Source organism: Dromiciops gliroides, chromosome 4 (assembly GCF_019393635.1).
Source record: "Dromiciops gliroides isolate mDroGli1 chromosome 4, mDroGli1.pri, whole genome shotgun sequence".
NCBI lineage: Eukaryota > Metazoa > Chordata > Mammalia > Microbiotheria > Microbiotheriidae > Dromiciops > Dromiciops gliroides.
Genome location: NC_057864.1, coordinates 478,865,493 through 478,884,642, shown reverse-complemented (window position 1 = coordinate 478,884,642; position 19,150 = coordinate 478,865,493). Strand labels below are relative to the sequence as shown.

The window sequence follows — 19,150 nt, the reverse complement described above, 5'->3', positions numbered from 1 at the left end:
TATAAGTGGCCTGCCCAAGGCCACACAGGCAATAAGCATAAGAGGTAGGATTGGAACCCAGATCCTTTGACTCCAGAGCCATTGTGTTCTTTGCACCGGGGCAGTCTGGCCTCTTCTTCCCCAGTTGTCTATATCAGCTGCTTCCTAGGTTTCTTTTCCCCTGAATGGTACAATGCCATAGACTGTCCCTGAATTGGTGTCCCTTAAGGCAAAAATAGCTCCTAATTCAAAGCAACCAGAGAGACTCCCTTTTGTTCTGAAGTCAAGCTATCTGATCATCCCAATTCAGCAAAGTCCATCCCCTGAATCCCTTGTGTTTCACATCACCGAGGTTCTGCTGTATCTTTTGGATTATAGTTTTCCTAGAGAAAGCTGAAAACAAGCCATAAGACTGAGCTTATTGGTAGGGATGTATTCCCCCTGGTCACTTTGGAGCTGACCCTCCCAAATGGAGCCAAAACAAGACACATGTTCCTTGCTGAAGAACCGTGAGGCCCATTGGGCTATGGGAAGAAGAGAAAAGTACCTTTGAGGAGGAGGGGTAGGAAAAGGACAAAGAAAGGAAGGAGAAGAGGAAGGAAAGAAGAGAACAAGATGGGAGAGGGAAGGGGAAGAGGGAGGAAAGGGAGAAGAGGAGGAAGGGAAGGGAAAGAAGGTGGAGGTGGGGAGGAGGAGGAAAGGAGGAATTAAGTATACTCCTTCCCATCTTCCCACCCCTCCCTTCTTTCCTTTCTTTCTCTCTTCTCATCTCTTACCCTTTCCCCCTTTTTTTCATTCCTATCTTCTCTTCCTTCCTATTTCCCCTTTCCTCCCTGCCTCCCTTCCTCCCAACCTCAAAGTCCTGTCTATTTTCTTAGAATTCTCCAGATCAGAAAAGGAGGAAAATGAGATGAGGACATTGGTAATGGTCTGAGAAAGTCCTGAGGCGTGGACGGGTTGTAGGTCTCTATGATGGCACAGGAGCTGTTTAAGAAAGGTGAGTCACAGGAAGAGGTAGAATGAAAGGTGGTGACTGAAAGGCTAAACACTACCTCCCATGTGGTTGTAGAAAGATGAATGTATAAAGACATACTTTACCACAAAGAAATCTTGGGGCAGTTAGGGGGAACAAGAGATAGAACACTAGCTTTGGAGTCAGGAGGACCTGAGTTCAAATCCAGCCTCAGACACTAGACACTTACTTGGCCCTGGGCAAGTCACTTAACCTCAATTGGGAAGGAAGGAAGGAAGGAAGGAAGAGAGAGAGAGAGAGAGAGAGAGAGAGAGAGAGAGAGAGAGAGAGAGAGAGAGAGAGAGAGAGAAAGAAAGAAAGAAAGAAAGAAAGAAAGAAAGAAAGAAAGAAGAGAGAAAGAAAGAAAGAAGGAAGGAAAGAAAGAAAAAGAAAGAAGAAAGAGAAAGAAAGAAGAAAAAAGAAGCAAGAAAGGAAGAAGAAAGAAAGAAAGAAAGAAAGAAAGAAAGAAAGAAAGAAAGAAAGAAAGAAAGAAAGAAAGAAAGAAAGAAGAAAGAAAATTTCCCAGCCTAGTTTTTCATCACCCCAAGGATGGGTTCAAGTCCATCCAGCTCTCTCCTTCCCTTTCCCAGACTCTGACACCACAAACACTTCTGCCCTTAGGTGGAAGTTCAGGAAGGCCAAAAGGATGGAGGGGAGGGATCGAGCCCACTGAATATCATCAGAAGGCCTAGTCACATGGAAAACCTGTGTGATCCTGTCATTGTCGTTTAACTTGTCTGCCTTACTTTCCTCATCTGTAAAATGAGGGTAATAATAGCACCTACTGACCAGGGTTGTTGTCAGGATAAAATAAGATAATGTTTGGAAAGCACTTTGCAAACCTTTAGGTGCTAAATAATGCTAGTTATTATTGTTCATTGTTATTTTCATAAGGGAGTTTGGTAGATACAAAATAGACCTAAAGGAAATGGAAGGTAAATGCAGAGAAGAAGGAACGAGCAGCTTGGGGAACAGGGAGAAGCCTTCCGCAACAGGCAGAGTCTTAAATGCGGCCAGAGAAACCAAGAGATAGAAACGAGGAAGGGGAAGGTTACAGGGATTGGGGTGAGCAGGAGAAGGACGGGGCAGGCAGGCAGCACAAAAGTTCAGAAAAAGTTGATGGCAGATGATGCTAAGCAGCCAGAGCTTGAACACGGTGGGCCTTAATTCCAATCCCAAGACCACCACCCTCCAGGTCGCACTTGGCCCAACGCCCCGTCCCCCAGCCCTGCCTGTCCCTCTGCCTGTTTCTGCTGATACTTCGAAGGATGCTCACCCTTCAGTTTCTCACCAAACATGGTCAGGAAGACAGTGAAGTTGATGGGACCTGGAGCCTCCTTCACCATGGCTTCCAACTCTTCATTCTTGACATTGAGACGACCTGTGAGCAGAAGATTGAAGGGAGTTATGGACATTTGGACCTTCAGGGGGTGATAGAAAGTGAATTGGATCTGGAATCAAAAGAGGAGGACCTGATTTCTGACTGCTGCTCGCTACCTGAGTGACCTTGGGTAAGTCACTTGACCTATCTGAACCTTAGATTCCCCATTTATAAAGTGAGGTTAATCATGGGGGTGGCTAGGGGCCTTGAGTCAGGAAGACTCATCTTCCTGAGTTCAAGTCTGGCCAAGTCACTTCACCCTGTTTGCCTCAATTTCCTCATCTGTAAAATGAGCTGGAGAAGGAAATGGCAAATTACTCCAGGATCTTTGCCAAGAAAACCTCAAATGGAGCCATGAAGAGTCGGACATGACTGTAAAAGGACTGAAACAAACACAAGAAGCTCAGTGGGCTCCCTGCCCCTCAAATTGAAGAAGCTAGGCAAACCCAGTTCCCATTATTCAACCCAACTAAATAAGGTAAGGCCTTTGATAATTGTCAAAAGCACTTCTTCTCATTGGCAGAGACTCTGAATATTAACTAACCACCAATTCTCCAGGGATTCTCCCCACACACCAGGGAGAAATTCCTCCCTCCCCTCCTTCTTGACCCAGTTAAGAACACATTGGGCTGGGGCAGCTAGGTGGTGCAGTGGATAGAGCACTGGCCCTGAATCCAGGAGGACCTGAGTTCAAATCCAGCCTTAGACACTTAACACTTACTAGGTATGACCCTGGGCAAGTCACTTAACCCCAATTGCCTCACACAAAAAAAAGAACACATTGGACTTTGGGGCTATTGATGGCCTATCAAATGGCATTCCCATAAACCTGACTCGTTTCCACCCTTCTTACCACCTTTCGTGTTGGGAGTATTTCCTCTCAATTAAACCTGCTTGCCTTATTATCTCTCTCTACTGGCTCCAGTCTTTTGCTATATTCCATCATGTCTCTTTTTAAGCATCAACAGTTGAGCAGGACTGGATAGCCACCTCCATGTCCCAAGCCACAGCTTAGGGAACACAGGGAACAAGAGCTGGCACTGGGAGCCCTACATGCCCATAGTAGGACCGCTCTCCCCAAAACCAGGGCTTCAATGAGGAGCTCTCATTTGCTTCTTAGGCTCTTCCCCCTAGCAACATACAAAAACCTGGTACCATACCCTGGGATCCCAAACCCTGCTTAAAACTCCATTAAAACAGTCCCCTAGCTCCTAGCATATGGTTCTGTATAGAATAGGGGTTTGTTAAATATTGAATGAATGAATGAATATTTTTACTACTTACTCACAAGGATATTGTGAGGATTAAATAGCAGTGTACGTGAAGTTCTTTGTAACAGTCTAGAATATAACCTTAACATTGAGCTATTGTGAGCATCATTATAATTCTTTATCTCTGAGCATTACCCAGGGCAGCAAAGGTGTCTCTCAGGTCATTTTTATCAATGAAGCCATCCCGGTTCTGATCCATGATGGTGAAAGCCTAATAAAGAACAAATGGCCCATTAGTAACTGGTTCCTTCTCAACCTCCTGCTCACCTCCCTCCCTCACATCCATGAACATGTTTTTATTATCATTTGAGGACAAGGCCCCAGATTCTGTTCCATATTATTCATCTTTCTTCAGCCTATGGAACTCTTGGGCATTTCATACTTTCAACACATCGATGCTTGTTGGTGAGAAGCTTAATTAAGTCCACTCAAACTTCCCTTTACCAAGTTAATGCTTGGGTCCCAGCCAATGCACTTGGCCCCAGTCATTCATTCTTTTAACCCATGAGGGCTGTTATTCATGAAGCTCAAGGCATGGTTTTCCAATGACCCTAGCCCTCTTCCCACCCATTTCTATGGACGGGCCAGCTAAATGCCCAATTCATTCTTCCCAGAAAGAAGGAAATTCAAGGTGAAAAAGATGTGGGCACACTACCACAAAGCAAACCCTGACATTTAGCAGACAGGGCTCAGGAAGAACCATTTGGGATCATAGATTTAGAGAAGGAAGGAATCCCAGAAGCCGTGTAATCCAATCCCCTCATTATGCAGATGGGGAAACTGAGGGTTGGAAATGAAGTGACTTACTCAAGAACTTGCTTGGCAGTCCAGATGCAGTGGGAAGAAGGAATGGGCCCAAGACTCTCTAACCCACCCACATTCTGCCCTTGAAACCACTCCTTTTGGGCATCAGTATCAGGTCCCCCTTTGAGAGGGGGGAAGCACACAGTTTTAAAATCATAGGATGATGGTTCTAGAGGTAGAAGGAGCCTTAGAGACCAATCTCAACCTCCTCATTTTATAGTTGAGGCAACTGTGGCTGAGGGAAGTAAAATGACTAGCTCAAGGTCACACAGGTATTAACTGTCAAGAGCTGGAATTTAAAGCCAGGTACTCTGAGCACAAAGACTTTGCTACTTAGCTACATTGCCTCCTCAAGTATACGTTGCTTTAAGAAATCAGTGTGCTCTTCAAACATCGGGTGTAAATCAACATTGTAGAACTTGAGTCCAATTTCACATGTACTCGGGGGCTGAGCGTGGGAGTTGATGATCTAAAGAAAGCTTTTGGGGCATATTCTTAGAGCAGATTCTAGACACCCCTATTCCACATCTCTTTTCTTCCCCTTCTCACTTCTCTTCTCTTTTTTCCTCTCCTTTGTTCTCCTCATCTCTTCTCACCTCCTCTCCTTTCTTCACCATTTCTTGTCACTCTGTGTGTCTCCAGATTTCCCCTTGTCTCTATCTCTCTGTCTTTCTCTATCTAGATTTTCACACAGAAGTTTTGCTCAGAGAAACAGGTTTTTACTCAAGTTGGGACAGGCGGGGGCCCTAACTCTATTTTGAAGGAACTAACCTCTTTAAACTCCTGGATCTGGGATTGGTCAAACATGGAGAACACATTGGAGCCAGCTCCTCCCTCTGCCCTCTTCTTTGCCTTTTTGGGAGCCTGCAATGAACCAATATGTATGTGACGTCAGTCATTACCACTTGGACATGCAGACACAAGCACCAGCAGCCACCACAGCCCACAACTTCCCAACACTGGGGCAGAAAGTCCCCATGAAAGCACCTTGGAGAAAAAGTTAAAAGCCCTATATTATTAAAGACCATATTATTACCATCCCTACCTGTGTTAATAGCCATACCAGCTCCCCACTCCCAAACCAGAGAGAGAGCACGATCTTACTGAAGCCTTGTAAATAAGCATCACATCTTCCCAGCCCACCCAACCTTGGGGCATAAGGGAAAGGATCATTAAGCTATAGGGCAATGGTATTCTAAAGGATGTAACTAACAGTCTCCACCCTCAAGGATTCAGAGAATAGAATCATAGAATTTTCAAGCTTATAGATCATCTAACATAGCCCTTTCATTTTATAGAGGAGAAAATTAAAGCTCATTCTAATTGCCATTTCCTACGCCTTAAATTTCCATCCACATTCCCACCCAAGCGCCCCCTGCTGAAATGTTCTCCATTCTTCAAATGCCACCATGAAGTTCCTCAAGGTAACAACTGTCTCTCTCCCCATTATTTTTTTTTTTTGGCAGCATGGGGGTGGGAGTTGGGAAGGAGTTATAGTTATGTGTGTACTTCTTTTATTCTCTACTAGATTAGAAACTCCTTGAAGACAAGGACCAAGTCTGATTGATGAGTTAGAGTAGGTGATCAATACATGTTGGACAAATGAAGGCACACTCAATCAACAGAGATGGTTGATCATATGTGCATTTTAGCAAAACATCTGATAAAGTTGCCACAGGAATCTCTCACATGGAGTCTTGGGGACAATTTGGACAGATGCAATCACGATGATTGGTTGATGATGGTTGGGTCGATTCAGAAATAGCTCAATGACCAGTGTTCTCCAGCTGATTGGCCTTGTGAGCATTCCTACCCCTCTTTCTAAGCCTCTCTCTCTTTCTTCTTATCTATTGGTTCCTTTCCAGCTGCTTACAAGCACACCTAGCTCTCCTTCACCCTTTTAAAAAACCCTCATTAGACCCTACCATTCCCTCAAGCTATCCTCCAATATTTCTCCTCCTTTTTTAAGCCAAACTCCTTAAAAATGCTCTCACCCTGTGGAACTCACTACAATCTGACTTCTAGCATCATCACTCAGTGGCAACTGGCCTTTCTAAAGTCACTAATGATCTCTTTATTGTTAAGAATGGTGTCCAAATTGGAACACTAATGCATTGTTGGTGGAGCTGTGAGCTGATCCAACCATTCTGGAGAGCAATTTGGAATTATTCCCAAAGGGCAATAAAGCTGTGCATACCCTTTGACCCAGCAATTCCACTTTTAGGTCTTTTGCCCAAAGAAATCATGGAAGGAGGAAAGGGACCCACATGTACAAAAATATTTATAGCTGCTCTTTACGTGGTAGCAAGGAATTGGAAGTTGAGGGGGTGCCCATCAATTGGGGAATGGCTGGACAAGTTGTGGTATATGAATACAATGGAATACTATTGTGCTGTAAGAAATGATGAGCAGGAGGAGTTCAGAGAAACCTGGAGGGTCTTACGTGAGCTGATGATGAGTGAGATGAGCAGAACCAGAAGAACATTGTACACAGTATCATCAACATTGAGTGTTGACCTACTGTGATGGACTATATTCTTCTCACCAATGCAATGGTACAGAAGAGTTCCAGGGAACTCATGATAGAAGAGGATCTCCAAATCCAAGAAAAAAAAGAAAGAACTGTGGAGTATAGATGCTGATTGAACCATATTATTTCTTTTGTTTTGGGTGCTGTTGTGTTTTTTTTTTCTATTTTGAGGTTTTGCATCACTGCTCTGTTTTTTTCTCTTGTAACAGGATTAATGCAGAAATAGGATTAATGTTATTATGTGTATATATATGTGTGTGTGTATATATCTATATCTATATGTATATGTATAGAGATATATAGACATAACCTATATCAGATTACCTGCTGTCTAGGGGAGGGGGGAGGGAGGGGAGGGAGGGAGAAAAATCTGAAATTGTAAAGCTTGTATAAACAAAAGTTGAGAACTATCTTTACATGTAACGGAAAAAATAAAATACCTTATACATTTAAAAAAAAAGAATGGTGTCCTTTTCTTCATCCTTCTTGACATCTCTGAAGTATTTCATACCATACACTATACTCTCTTTAGATATTCTCACTTCTTTAGACTTTCAGGACTTAACTCTCTCTTAGTTCTCTACCTATTTATCTGACCACTTCTTGGTTTCCTTTTGGGAGTCATCTACATCATGTTCCCTAACTATAGGGGCAGCCCAAGTCTGTGGTCTGAGCATCTTCTCTCCCATCCTCTCCCCTGGTTAGAACACATGGCGAGTGTCATGTTCAATTCTGGGCATCCCATTTTTAGGAAAGACATGGGCAAATTTGAGTTCATCCAGGAGAGAACCTGGAGACTATGCCACATGAGGATCAGTTGAAGAAGGTAGGAGATATGTGGTGTGTAGAAGAGAAAATTTGGGTGAGAGAGGAAAGTTGTCTTCAAGTGTTTGAAAGATTGGATTAGACCCACTCTGCTTTTCCCCCAAAGGGCATAAGTAGGAACAATGTGTGGAAGTTACAAAAAGACCAATTTCAGTTGATGAAAGGAAAACTTCATGATAATTAGAACAATCCCCAAATGGAAGGGGCTGCCCTAGGAAGTAGTGAGTTCCACTTCACTGACTAGAGACCAAGATGAGCCTGGAAGACCACCCATCAGTATTTCTGCAGAGGGGCTCAATTCATGTAAAGCTAGAAATAGGGGCAAGATTCCACAGTGGATGGAGAGCTAGCACTGGAGTCAGGAAGAGCTGAATTTGAGTTCTGACTCTGACAAATGGACTGTGTTACCCGGCCTGATTTACTTCCCTAGTTAATCCCCCTAGGCAGCTCTCTCAAACTGAAGAGGACAGGAGCTACTTGAGGAGAGACAGTTCTTTCTCACTAGCCCCCTGCACTGATGAGATCACAGTTCCAGGCTAAAAAGCAACAACAACCAAGTTGAACTAAATTGGTAGACTCTTGAAGAGAATGGTGGGCGGGAGGAGGTATGGACACACACTGCTGATTAGGCCCACTGAATATTTTAAGAGCCTCATGCTGGTGTTAGAGAAATCATAGTCGTAGAAACTAGTCTCTGGATATATGAAGGTGGTGTGTTGGGGAAGGGGGGAACAGCTAGGTGGTGTAGTGGATAGAGTACTATGACCCTGGGTAAGTCACTTGACCCTGTTTGTCCCTCAGTTTCCACATCTATAAAATGAGCTGGAGGAGCAAATGGCAAAACACTTCAATATCTTTGCCAAGAAAACTCCAAATGGGATCACAAAGAGTCAGTCATGACTGAAAAGAATCAATAAGTTTGAAAACCCTTGGGACAGAGATTGTTTGAACAAGCACTTGACTCTAAGAAAGCCGAGGAGGATGGGCACTGGGAAGGGTAGGCACCAAAGACAAGCTTCCTACGTCTGTCAGCTGGTAATACAAGTTGCCCTGAGTCCCACCAAAGAGGCATGTGGCAAAAAGGCATCCATTCCCCCATTGAAATGACTCACAGGGCGGGGGCAACTAGGTAGCACAGTGGATAAAGCACCAGCCCTGGAATCAGGAGGACCTGAGTTCAAGTCCAGCCTCAGACACTTGACACTTATTAGCTGTGTAACCCTGGGCAAGTCACTTAACCATCATTGCCCCACAAAAAAAAAATGAAATGACTCCATGGGTCTCTGGCTTTCCAAGATGCCAGAACATGTGAGACTCTCAAGCCTCCATTCCACTCAGCAGGGATCCCTGTGTTCAGACCAATATCTAAAGTCTGGCTCCTAATGTGTCAGTCCCTGGAAGTCAATATGATTTACTCTGAGGGGGTAGGGGCTATGAGCCTGAGGGTAACCCAGGGGAAAAGCTGTTCACATGGGCAAGGATAAAGGGAGGGCAGCATGACATGGCGCCTTGCACACTGGGCCTCATAGATGTTGTTCAGTAGAAAGAGTTCTGATTTCTGGGTCCAAATTCCAGCTCTTCTGCTTACCTTAAGCCAATCCCTTCAGCTCTTGTGGGCCTCAGTTTATTAATATGTAAAATGAGGGGGTTGGATTGGATGATCTCTCAGGTCCCTTCTCTCTCTATATATATATATATGGACCTATTAGCCTAACCTGGCTGGTGAGTAACTGGATCAGCCCCAGAATGGGAGGAGGGCAATGATCTCTTTCCCTGCCTGACAGACAGCAACAAGTGGGATGGGCAAGTCTGGCACAATTGAGAGACAGATCCATAAAGAGAGAGGCCTTTGCCAAGAAAATATTGGCTGAGCCAAAACAGCATGTAATTCAAAGCAACTGCATTTTCCCAGATTCCAAGATACTCGGCTGTTCTTTAATTAAGCTATTGGGTCACCCAGACCAAGGCTATCCCAGTCTCTTATTTTCCTCAGGACGTCACTCATGCAGTATAGAATCAGAGTAGGGAACATGGGGACCATCTGGCCCAACCATCCATGAAAAAGAATGCCTCCGCCTATATCACTGAGAAATAAATAGTTATCCAGAGGCAGCTAGGTGGCGCTACAGTGGATAGAGCACTGGGTCCAAAGTCAGGAAGACCTGAGTTCAAATCCAGCCTCAGACACTTACTAGCTGTGGGACCCTGAGCAAATCACTTAACTTCTATTGGCCTCAGTTTCCCCAACTGTAAAATTGGAATAATAACAGCATCTACCTCAGAGGGTTATCATGAGGATCCAATGAGGTAATATTGGATTAGTAATAGCTATTATTATGAGCTACCTATTGTCACTGAAGCTTTTTCTCATTCCTTTATGATTATATGATCACAAGATCTAAAGTTGAAAAGGACCTCAAGGGCCACCTCATCCAAACCCCTTCACTGTACCCTCAAGGTCCAGAGAATCCCAACTGTGACTTGCCCAAGATCACACAGGTAGGAATATTATAGGATCATTGACTTGGAGCTGGGAGGAATCTCAGAGATAAACTCATCTAATTGGATAAGGAAACGAAAGCCTTGAGTGGTAAAGTGTCTTGCTCAGGGTCACACAGAGAATAAGCATAAAAGGCAAAATTTGAACCCAGGTCCTTTGACTTCAGAGCTAGTTCTCTTTCTACTGTGCCATCATTTAATTACAGGATTTAGTATTGGAAGGGACCATAAGATTGAATCCAAATATCTCCTTTTTGTAGATGAAAGAATTTAAGCACAGATAGGTTAAGTGATTTATATACATAGTAAAGGGAAAAGCCTGGATTTGAACCCAGACCCTTTGACTCTGCCCCTCCCCCCAAACCACCCACCCTCAAATATTTGAAGACAAATATCCCAATTCCTTGGACCAATCTTCATATGGAATTTCCAGTCTTCCCATCATCCTAGTCCCTCTCCTAAGGACAAACTCTAGTTCATCAATGGTCCCTGTGATTTCATCAATATAGGGAACTTCCCTGACTCTTTGTAGACTAGTCTTTGTTTACAGTCTTAAACAGTTGCCTATGGCATTGGGTTAGATGACTTGCCCAGGGTCATACAGCCAGTATGTCTCAGAAGTAAGATTTGAACCCAGGTCTCCCTGACTCAGAAGGCTGCTTCGTCCCTACTACACCATGCCACCGCTCACCAACATCCTGTCTGAAATGTGTTCTCCAGAACTGAACACTGTTCCAGGTATGGCTTGACTCAGGCAGAATGCAGGGGAACTATGCCCTCCCTCCATCCACAATCTCCATCCATGCTTCTCATTTTCCACAGCTTCATGGAGGCTTCCTCAGTGATGTCCATTTGGTTCCCCTTTATTCCCCTTCCTCACACTGTCAAGAGGGTTCAGAGGCAGGTGTGCCTAGAAGGAGCTGGAGGGCTTGCAGAACCCTGGGGGAGGAAACAGCAGGAGGGCTGGGCCAGCCTGGAATGAGGTGGTTTATATTCTTCCTTGCATCCCTTAATCACCCCTCTGTGCTGAACAGCACAGTTCCCTTTGCTGAATAATTAAAAGGCCAACTTCATAGCAGCCTCTAATCACTTTATTATATCACAAATGCTAATGTTCTTTCAACTGGGCTGTTTCCCAGAATCTTTTTCGTTATTTTTAGTATTTAAAAAAAAATAGTAATAACAATAATAAAGAATAATCAGCATCTCCTGCCCCTGCCCCAGAATGGGTGCCCAAGCAACACATTGTACCAACCAGTCTCTTTCCTCTTCTCTCAAACCTTTTGTCTAAATGCTTTGATTTTAGGGACTTGGAGGTTTCGAAAGAAAAAGTCTAATGTATGGACCCAGACATGTCAAAGCAAAAGCCAGCACCATGCCAGGGCAGTGTCTGGCACCAGAGCATCACTGGATTTAAGAATGGGAAGAAGCCTTGGTGGTCCACTAGAGGCACTGGCATGTGATGACCAGGAAATCAAGAGTCAAGGAGGGTAGGGTGAGGAAAGGTTGGGCAGGGTCATGATGACTATGGAGGACTTTATAGGCACGGGAGTATGGGACTGATTCAGCATCTTGGGATTTAATACTGGAAGGAATTTCAGATAAACTGTCTCAAGCTCCCCATGAGGTGAAAAAGAAAATGGTGGCCAGAGAGGTTCCCTGACATGCCAAAGAGTCACATGGTACAGCAGAAAGAGGACTAGATTTGGAGTCATAGGACCTGACTGGACTTTAAAGAATTGCTACAGTATAGAGGAAGGGCTCTGGGTTCAAATCCTGCTTCTGATTCTCAATCCCTGTGTGACCTAGGGTTTGTAATTTCACATCCATGGACCTTCATTTCCTCATCTATAAAAGGAAAGGGTTAGGTGCGGCTAGGTGGCACAGTGGATAAAGCACCAGCCCTGCATTCAGGAGGACCTGAGTTCAAATCCGGCCTCAGACACTTGACACTTACTAGCTGTGTGACCCTGGGCAAGTTACTTAACCCCCATTGCCCCACAAAAAAAGTTTGTATGTATATATAAGTATACATATATACATATTACATTTAATATAATTACTATATTGTTGTTCAGTTGTGTCCAACTCTTCATGACCCTGTACAGGGTTTTCTTGGTAAAGATACTAGAGCAGTTTGCCATTTCCTTCTCCAGTGGCAAACAGAGGTTAAATGACTTACCCAGGGTCACACGGCTCATTAATGTTTGAGACTTCTTGACTCCAGGCTAAGCCCTCTAACCACAGAGCCACTTAACTGCCTCCAGTTACTATATTAGAGGAAGTTTATATTTTAAAGATTTTTTGAGGAGGGAAACAGCACAAGGTTCTAACTGTCTCTCCTAATAAATAACAACCATGGAAGGTTGGAAGAAAGTGGGGAATGATGAAAAAAAGAAAAGAACAAAGCATCAATACAATATCTTTTAAATGTGCCTCAGTGAGGAGAAGGAAGTTTAGAAGGGGACAGAGCCAAGCATTGCTGGTGCAGTTGTGTTAAATTTAATAAATACTTTATGGAAAAAACAAGTCGTATGTAATAGATTCACGGTTTCATCTACAATCCTCTCTTTTCGGTTCTTTGTGAAGTGAAATGTTCATGTTTAAAATAAATAATTGAAGATTTAACCAAAAAGTAGAAAAGAAAGAAGAGCAGAGGAGGGAAGAGAGATGAAGGAAGGAGGGGATGCTTGCTTTAAATAGTCCCGACAACATGTTTCACTTATTAAGAGAATAAGAGATTAACAATAATTCCTATTAGTCTTAATGCATTCTCCTATTAAAGTGGGGTGGCTAGGTGGTGCCATAGGGCATAGAGCAATAGACCTCTAGAACCAGGAAGACCCGAGTTCAAATCCAACCTCAAACAGTTGCTGGCTGTGTGACCCTGGGCAAGTCACTTCACCCTGTTTGCCTCAGTTTCCTTTTCTATAAAATGAGCTGAAGAAGAAAATAAACTATTCTAGTATCTCTGCCAAGAAAACCCCAAATGGGGTCACCAAGACTCAAACATGACTGAAAATGACTGAACCTATTCATGTACTTCTGCAGTTGATTTAGCTAGTTTGACTGCTAGATCTCACTACTACTCACATGAATCTCACACACACACACACCCAAAATCCCCAGGACTTTTTCACCTGAACTATTGGCCAGTCATGCCTAGGAGTGAGCAATTATTACTGAGGGAAAGAAGGCCCTTCAGCTGCTTACTAGAGGAGGTAGCCTAGGACCTGGGCCTTGAAGGGTGGGTCAAATCCAGAATTCAGGAATAGCTGTAGGGTAATGGAAAGACCACAGCGGATCTGGAGTCAAGAAGACCTGGGTTCAGATCCCAGCTCTACTACTTAACAGTTGTATGTCCTTGGGCAAGTCATTTGCCTTTCCAAGCCTCAATTTCTTCATCTTGAAAGTGGGGATAATACTACAAGTACAAGTAATATGCAGCTGATGTGAGGATCAAATGGATAAGATTGCACAAAGCAGGTGTGAAAGAGGTCATCCCAGACGGAGGGAACAACATGGGCAAAGATGTGGCAGTGAGGAATTTGCAAGGACTTTACTGGCCTGGCATAGGTGAGCAATGAGAAATGAGGTTTGACAGATGGGGCCAGAATCTAGTGGGCCTCAGGGTCAGCTCCCCATGAGGGGTGGGGGCCTTCATCTCCCTTGGCTTCATTCATTATGAAATGGATGAGATGCCCCCGGCAGGGGGAAGGGTCCCGCTGCTCTTGGCTGTCAGGCCCTCCTGGGGCAGGTGAAGGCCAGATGGGGAGGACCCAGGAGGGGCTGGCCCAGGGGCCTTCCCCAAGGACCCAATTTGCATTTCAAACCTTCGATTTAAATACAATTAGCATTGGCTGTAATTCTGTTCTGGGGCTTTCTCCCTCAGCCTCTCCTCGGTCCTCTGCCCAGCAGAGAGGACCAGTTACATCCTGCAGCTCCCTGGAGTGGCTCTTCTCCAGCCACCAGGCTGCCTTCCTGCCCCTCCCTCCCTGTCTCCCTCTCTTCTCTCTCTCTCTCTCTCTCTCTCTCTCTCTCTCTCTCTCTCTCTCTCTCTCTCTCTCTCTCTCTCTGTCTCCCTCCTTTTTTTTCTTCCCCTTGTGACTTTTCTAAATCTGCTTTTCTCTCCTTTTCTTTGTTTTCCAAGCTGAATTTCCCTGTTACTCTTCTCATTCTGTCCCTCCTGTCCTTCCATCTCTGTCTCCTTCACTACATAGAAACACACACACCACTCATACACACAAGAACACATATACATTCCACACACACATAAAACCCCCACATACATACACACACACACTCCCCATACATACACATACACCCCACACACACACACACACACACACACCAGTCCTGACATAAATTTCCCTTTTATACACTCCCAGTCCTGCCTTCTCCACCTGGAACCAGTCAACCACAGCCACTCCCACACACATCTTGTGTTTTCTCTCCCCAACCACCCCTACCTCATCCCAAGTGTCTACAGCCCTGTGCATACAGTAGGGGCTAAGTAAATACAGATTTGCTTGTATTTGGCTTACAGTTTTTCAAATACACAACACAATCTACCTCAACACACACACACGCAAATCACACTTCTCACACAAGAAATATCCAACCCATTTCCCTTAAAAGCACAATCAGCCTAATACACTGTTCCCCTTTCAGCTACAGCCTGAATCGGAGCACGTCCCTCCAAAGGTCCCTTCCCTGTGAGGCAGGTCGGGATGGCAAAAAGAGCACTGAAGCCAGAAAACTGGGTTCAAATCCCACTTCTGAGGCTTAGCATGGCTGTGGACAAGTCACTTCACCCACCTGGGTCAGACTGTCCTCATTTGTACAAGAAGTAGAAGCAGGGGCCCCCTCCTCAAGAGTGAGGCTCCTGCTCATGCCCTCCTCGGGAGAGTCAGGGTCTGCCCTTAGATCAGATGGCATATTCCAGATAACTTCAGAGGTTACAAAGCACTTTAGAAAACTTGATCTAGAGTCCCTTCACCTTCCTGGGCCTCGGTTTCCCCATCTGTAAAATGAGAGAGCTAGACTAGATGGCCTCCCAAGTCCCTTCCAAGTCTAGAGCTATGCTCTCTTAGTCTTATTTTGGATGGAGGCAAGATAAATTACACTGTTTTCTTGTTCTCGCAAACAAGGTAGGAGGGAATGAGCCAAACTCCAGACCAGAACTCCAGCGAGGCTGACGCGCCCCTCCTAAGCCCAGGCAGCAGACACCCGAGTCCAGCCTGCTCTTCTGTCTTGGGGACACTCCCTCTCCCCAAAGACAGACTCCGACCCCCAAGGCAAACGGGAGGCCCTGCGTGCAGTGGAATTTGCTCACTGGGTCCTCTGGCCCTTGGAATTTCATTCCAGAGGCTCTGTGTGGTCTCCCCCCTCATTCCCAAAATGCTCTCCCTGAACCGGTCCATCTCACCCTCTCTTGCAAGACTGTTTGTCAAAGCCTAGAAGCACTCTGCTGACTTGTAATTATTTTTACTATGGTTCTTTGTCTGCACTAATCCTTTGAAAGAAGCTTTACTGAACAGCTGAAATATTATGATGCTATAAAACCTCTGTAATATTTATAAATCCCTTAAGACATCATAAAGAAAAAAAAGCCCTCCCCACAGAGTTCATCTAACATAATTACATATACATTTCCCTCTGATTAATAAAAAATGATCACTTCCTTATGGAAAGATAGACTGCGCTCTCTTCCCTCCAGCCCCCCTCTTCCCTTGCCCCTGCTCCCCCTCCTTCCCTTTAGTCTCAGATCTTTCTCCTTTCTCCTCTGCAGAGAAAGGGCCCAAAAATGTAAGGGCCTGGCCCCCAGTGGCATCAGGACCTCTCTCCCCTGAGTTCCTGATGACTGACCAACAATCAAGGACCAAGGTCCAGGAGCAAAAACCTTTGCTCTCCCAAGGCCGTAGTACCCCTTTACTGGGTAGGGGAATTCGGCGTCTCATCAATAAGGCAGAAGAGCCAGCCACCCACATAGCAAGCTGTCTGTACCAGCTGTTTGGGAGCCTGCAAGTCCTAGCTTCTAGAGATAGAAATAATTTTAGTGTGTGAGGGCAGTGTTGGACAGTGGGCAAAGCACCGAGACTGGAACCTGCCTCTGAGCCAGGTAGCACTGGATGGGGAATCAGGAAGTCCTACCTTAGACTCTTGCCAGCTATGTGATCCTGGACAAGTCACTTAAGCTTACTCAGCCCCAATTTCCTCGTCTGTAAAACAAGATAACAGCGCCTACCTCCCAGAGCTGTTGTAAGGATCAGACAAGAGGACTTGTGTAAAGCACTTTATAAGGTGTTAGATAAGCATCAGCTCTTGTCATCACTACCTGGAATAAGGCCCCTCATGGTCAAAGGTCCACTCTGTGGGCCTCTGTTTCCTCAAATGTAAAAGAAGAATGTTGGGCTCCTCCAGCCTTATATTCTTTTTTTTTTTTTTTTTTTTGCAGGGCAATGAGGGTTAAGTGACTTGCCCAGGGTCACACAGCTAGTAAGTGTCAAAGTGTCTGAGGTCGGATTTGAACTAAGGTCCTCCTGAATCCAGGGCCAGTGCTTTATCCACTGCACCACCTAGCTGTCCCCAGCCTTATATTCTTAATTCAATCCTCTTATTTTGCAGAAACTGGACCCAAGGACCAAGAAGACTTAATGACCAGCCCCTGGTCACACACAGGTCATGAGTAACGGAGCCAGTATTCTAACTCAAATCCAGCACTAGTTCTCCCCTACGCTCCAAAGGATCCCAGCCCTAGAGCTGAAAGTGAGCTTAGAAATCGTTTCTTCCTGCTGTGACCTTCAGCAAATCACTTCCCATCCCTGTGCCTCAGTTTCCTCATCTGTAAAATGAGGGCATTAGAAGCATAGGCCTCAGAGGGTCCCTTCCAGCTCTGGGGTTAAGATCTCCCAGCTATTAGCACCTCATCTCTCTGGGTCCAGTGCCACCTCTCTCAGTGCTTTGAGATCAAGGATCCCCGTCAGAATCACAGAGGAGCCCTTCTCTGTGAATAAGGCATCGCACCCTTTTCTCCCTGCTAGCGAGGATTCTGGGCAGCTGCAGGTCTGGGGGTTACTCAGGAAAAAGAAGATTGAAAACAGCCTCTTTGGATCCCACAGCTTGGCTCTGCCTGGGCCCCAGACTAAGCTCCACACCTGGAAGAATTTCAGCATCATGATAATGCAGTTGTGAGAACAGGACCCTGGGAGGCTACCAGGAAGAATCAGTTTCCAGTCCAAGTTCAATCCCTTTGTTTTACAGATGAGAAAATTGAGGCCTGGAGAGTGAAGTGACTTGCCCAAGGTCACTCGGGTAGTAAGAAGAAGAGGCAGGCCCTCTAACTCTGAAATCCTCTATTCTTTCCCATGGTGCCCCACTGCCTTTAGAGGGAAGCAAGGAGAAGGGAAGGGTGGGGGAGAGACCAGTACAGAGCTTCTGCATCCAGAGTTCTTCATTCCATGCCCCAGTTCTGAGCAAATGCAAACTCTTCCTGCCTCCCTCTCTCTTCTTCTCCCTCTTCCCTTCTTTGTTCCTCCTTCACCCCCCTTCCTTTCCCAACCACCAGCCTTCTCATCTCCCCATAAACCTAGAAAAAAATTATTATTAAATCAAATCAAAGTCAGCAAATTGTTATTGCTGAGGGATGATAAAGTGGGAGCTAAGCTTCAGATGGGTGGGGTGTGGGCATAACTTGGGTGACGGCAGTCTGGGGGCTGAGGACACAGCTGGAATTGGGCTTTAAGGTCAGGGCTAGAGGGGATGCAGGGTTCAGAGGTCATATCAGGGTTGGGTTTGGAGGCTGGAGGAGCGGGATGAGATGATGATTGAAGATGAAGTTATGGTAGGGGCTGGGATGACGAGGTCTGGTTTGAGGGGAGGGGAGGGCCAAAGGAATGAGGCCAGTCCGGTGGGGGAGGTCAGAATGGAAAGAAAAGTTCAGGTTGGGGGTGGGGGTGGGAAGGATGCTTTAAGGACTGAGGCCAGGGGTAAGAATGAGAACAGAACTAGTAAAATAAGATCAGCTTTGGGGGAAATAAGTCTAGGACTGGTGGGATGGGATCTGTGTTGTTGGGACAAGGTCCAGGTTGGAACCAAGGCCAGATTAGAATTTTAAGGGGGTTTTCAGTAAAACTGGGGCTGAGGGAAGACAAGGGTAGGGCAGGGGATGTGTGGTCAAGGTTGGGAAGACAAGATCAAAGTGGGGGTATGGTAGAGGCAAGCCACTGTGAGAAGCAGGGCTGAGGGAGGCACTCAGGGCCCCTTATTGCCCGTGGGCAGACCGTCAGCTCCCTCTGGGCATGACCTCAGGTTAGAACAGAGAAGGTCTGTAGCTAAGCTCCTGCTGCTTCAAGCTTCCTCCCATCAGGATGAGCCAAACAGAGAAGATGGGAGAGAGACTGGGAAGCAAAGTGGGGAGGAGACACAAGAACATTGGGGCTAAAGGGAGAGAAAAAAAGAAAGGGGTGAAATAAAGAAAAGAGAAAAATCATCACACCCTACCTACCATAAAGCTGTTCTTTCTGCCACCTCTGTCGTGCCAACCTGCAAGATAGCACATCGAGTGGCAATTGTCTCTTTTATAGCGTCGCTGACAATGAGGGCAAATATGCCCGTTCCAAGTTTAGACAATAGATGTAAGGTGGCAAAAGTGTGGTAACCAGAGCCCAGGAGAATCTCTGGCATCTCATCAGCGCAGGACTTGGGATCTGCCCAGCAACAAAGCTGGAGATAGATGAACATTGGGCTAGGGCTGCCCTTGACACATGCCCCCTCTCAGAGAGAACAAACCGGGCACTCAGAGAGGCATGGCGGACAAGGGGCAACAGGCACAAGGGCCTCTGGCTCGT

The 19,150-nt window shown here is 45.5% G+C and overlaps 1 protein-coding gene across 2 annotated transcripts in view; it reads right to left on the bottom strand.

Annotated features, from left to right (window-relative positions):
* MYL10 (myosin light chain 10) overlaps positions 1-18,908 on the bottom strand; it is a 31,939-nt gene extending 13,031 nt beyond the window's left edge. Inside the window, exons 1-4 of one of the 2 annotated variants that reach the window (XM_044005294.1) lie at positions 18,808-18,908; positions 5,219-5,311; positions 3,779-3,854; positions 2,268-2,372 (exon numbers count right to left, since the gene is read on the bottom strand). In XM_044005294.1, the coding sequence (XP_043861229.1) occupies positions 2,268-2,372; positions 3,779-3,854; positions 5,219-5,311; positions 18,808-18,861 (328 nt within the window). In that variant the 5' untranslated portion in view covers positions 18,862-18,908. Of the gene's footprint in view, positions 1-2,267; positions 2,373-3,778; positions 3,855-5,218; positions 5,312-18,803 lie in introns of both variants that reach the window. The other variant, XM_044005295.1, reaches the window with a different exon arrangement.
* Positions 18,909-19,150: the final 242 nt, after the last annotated feature.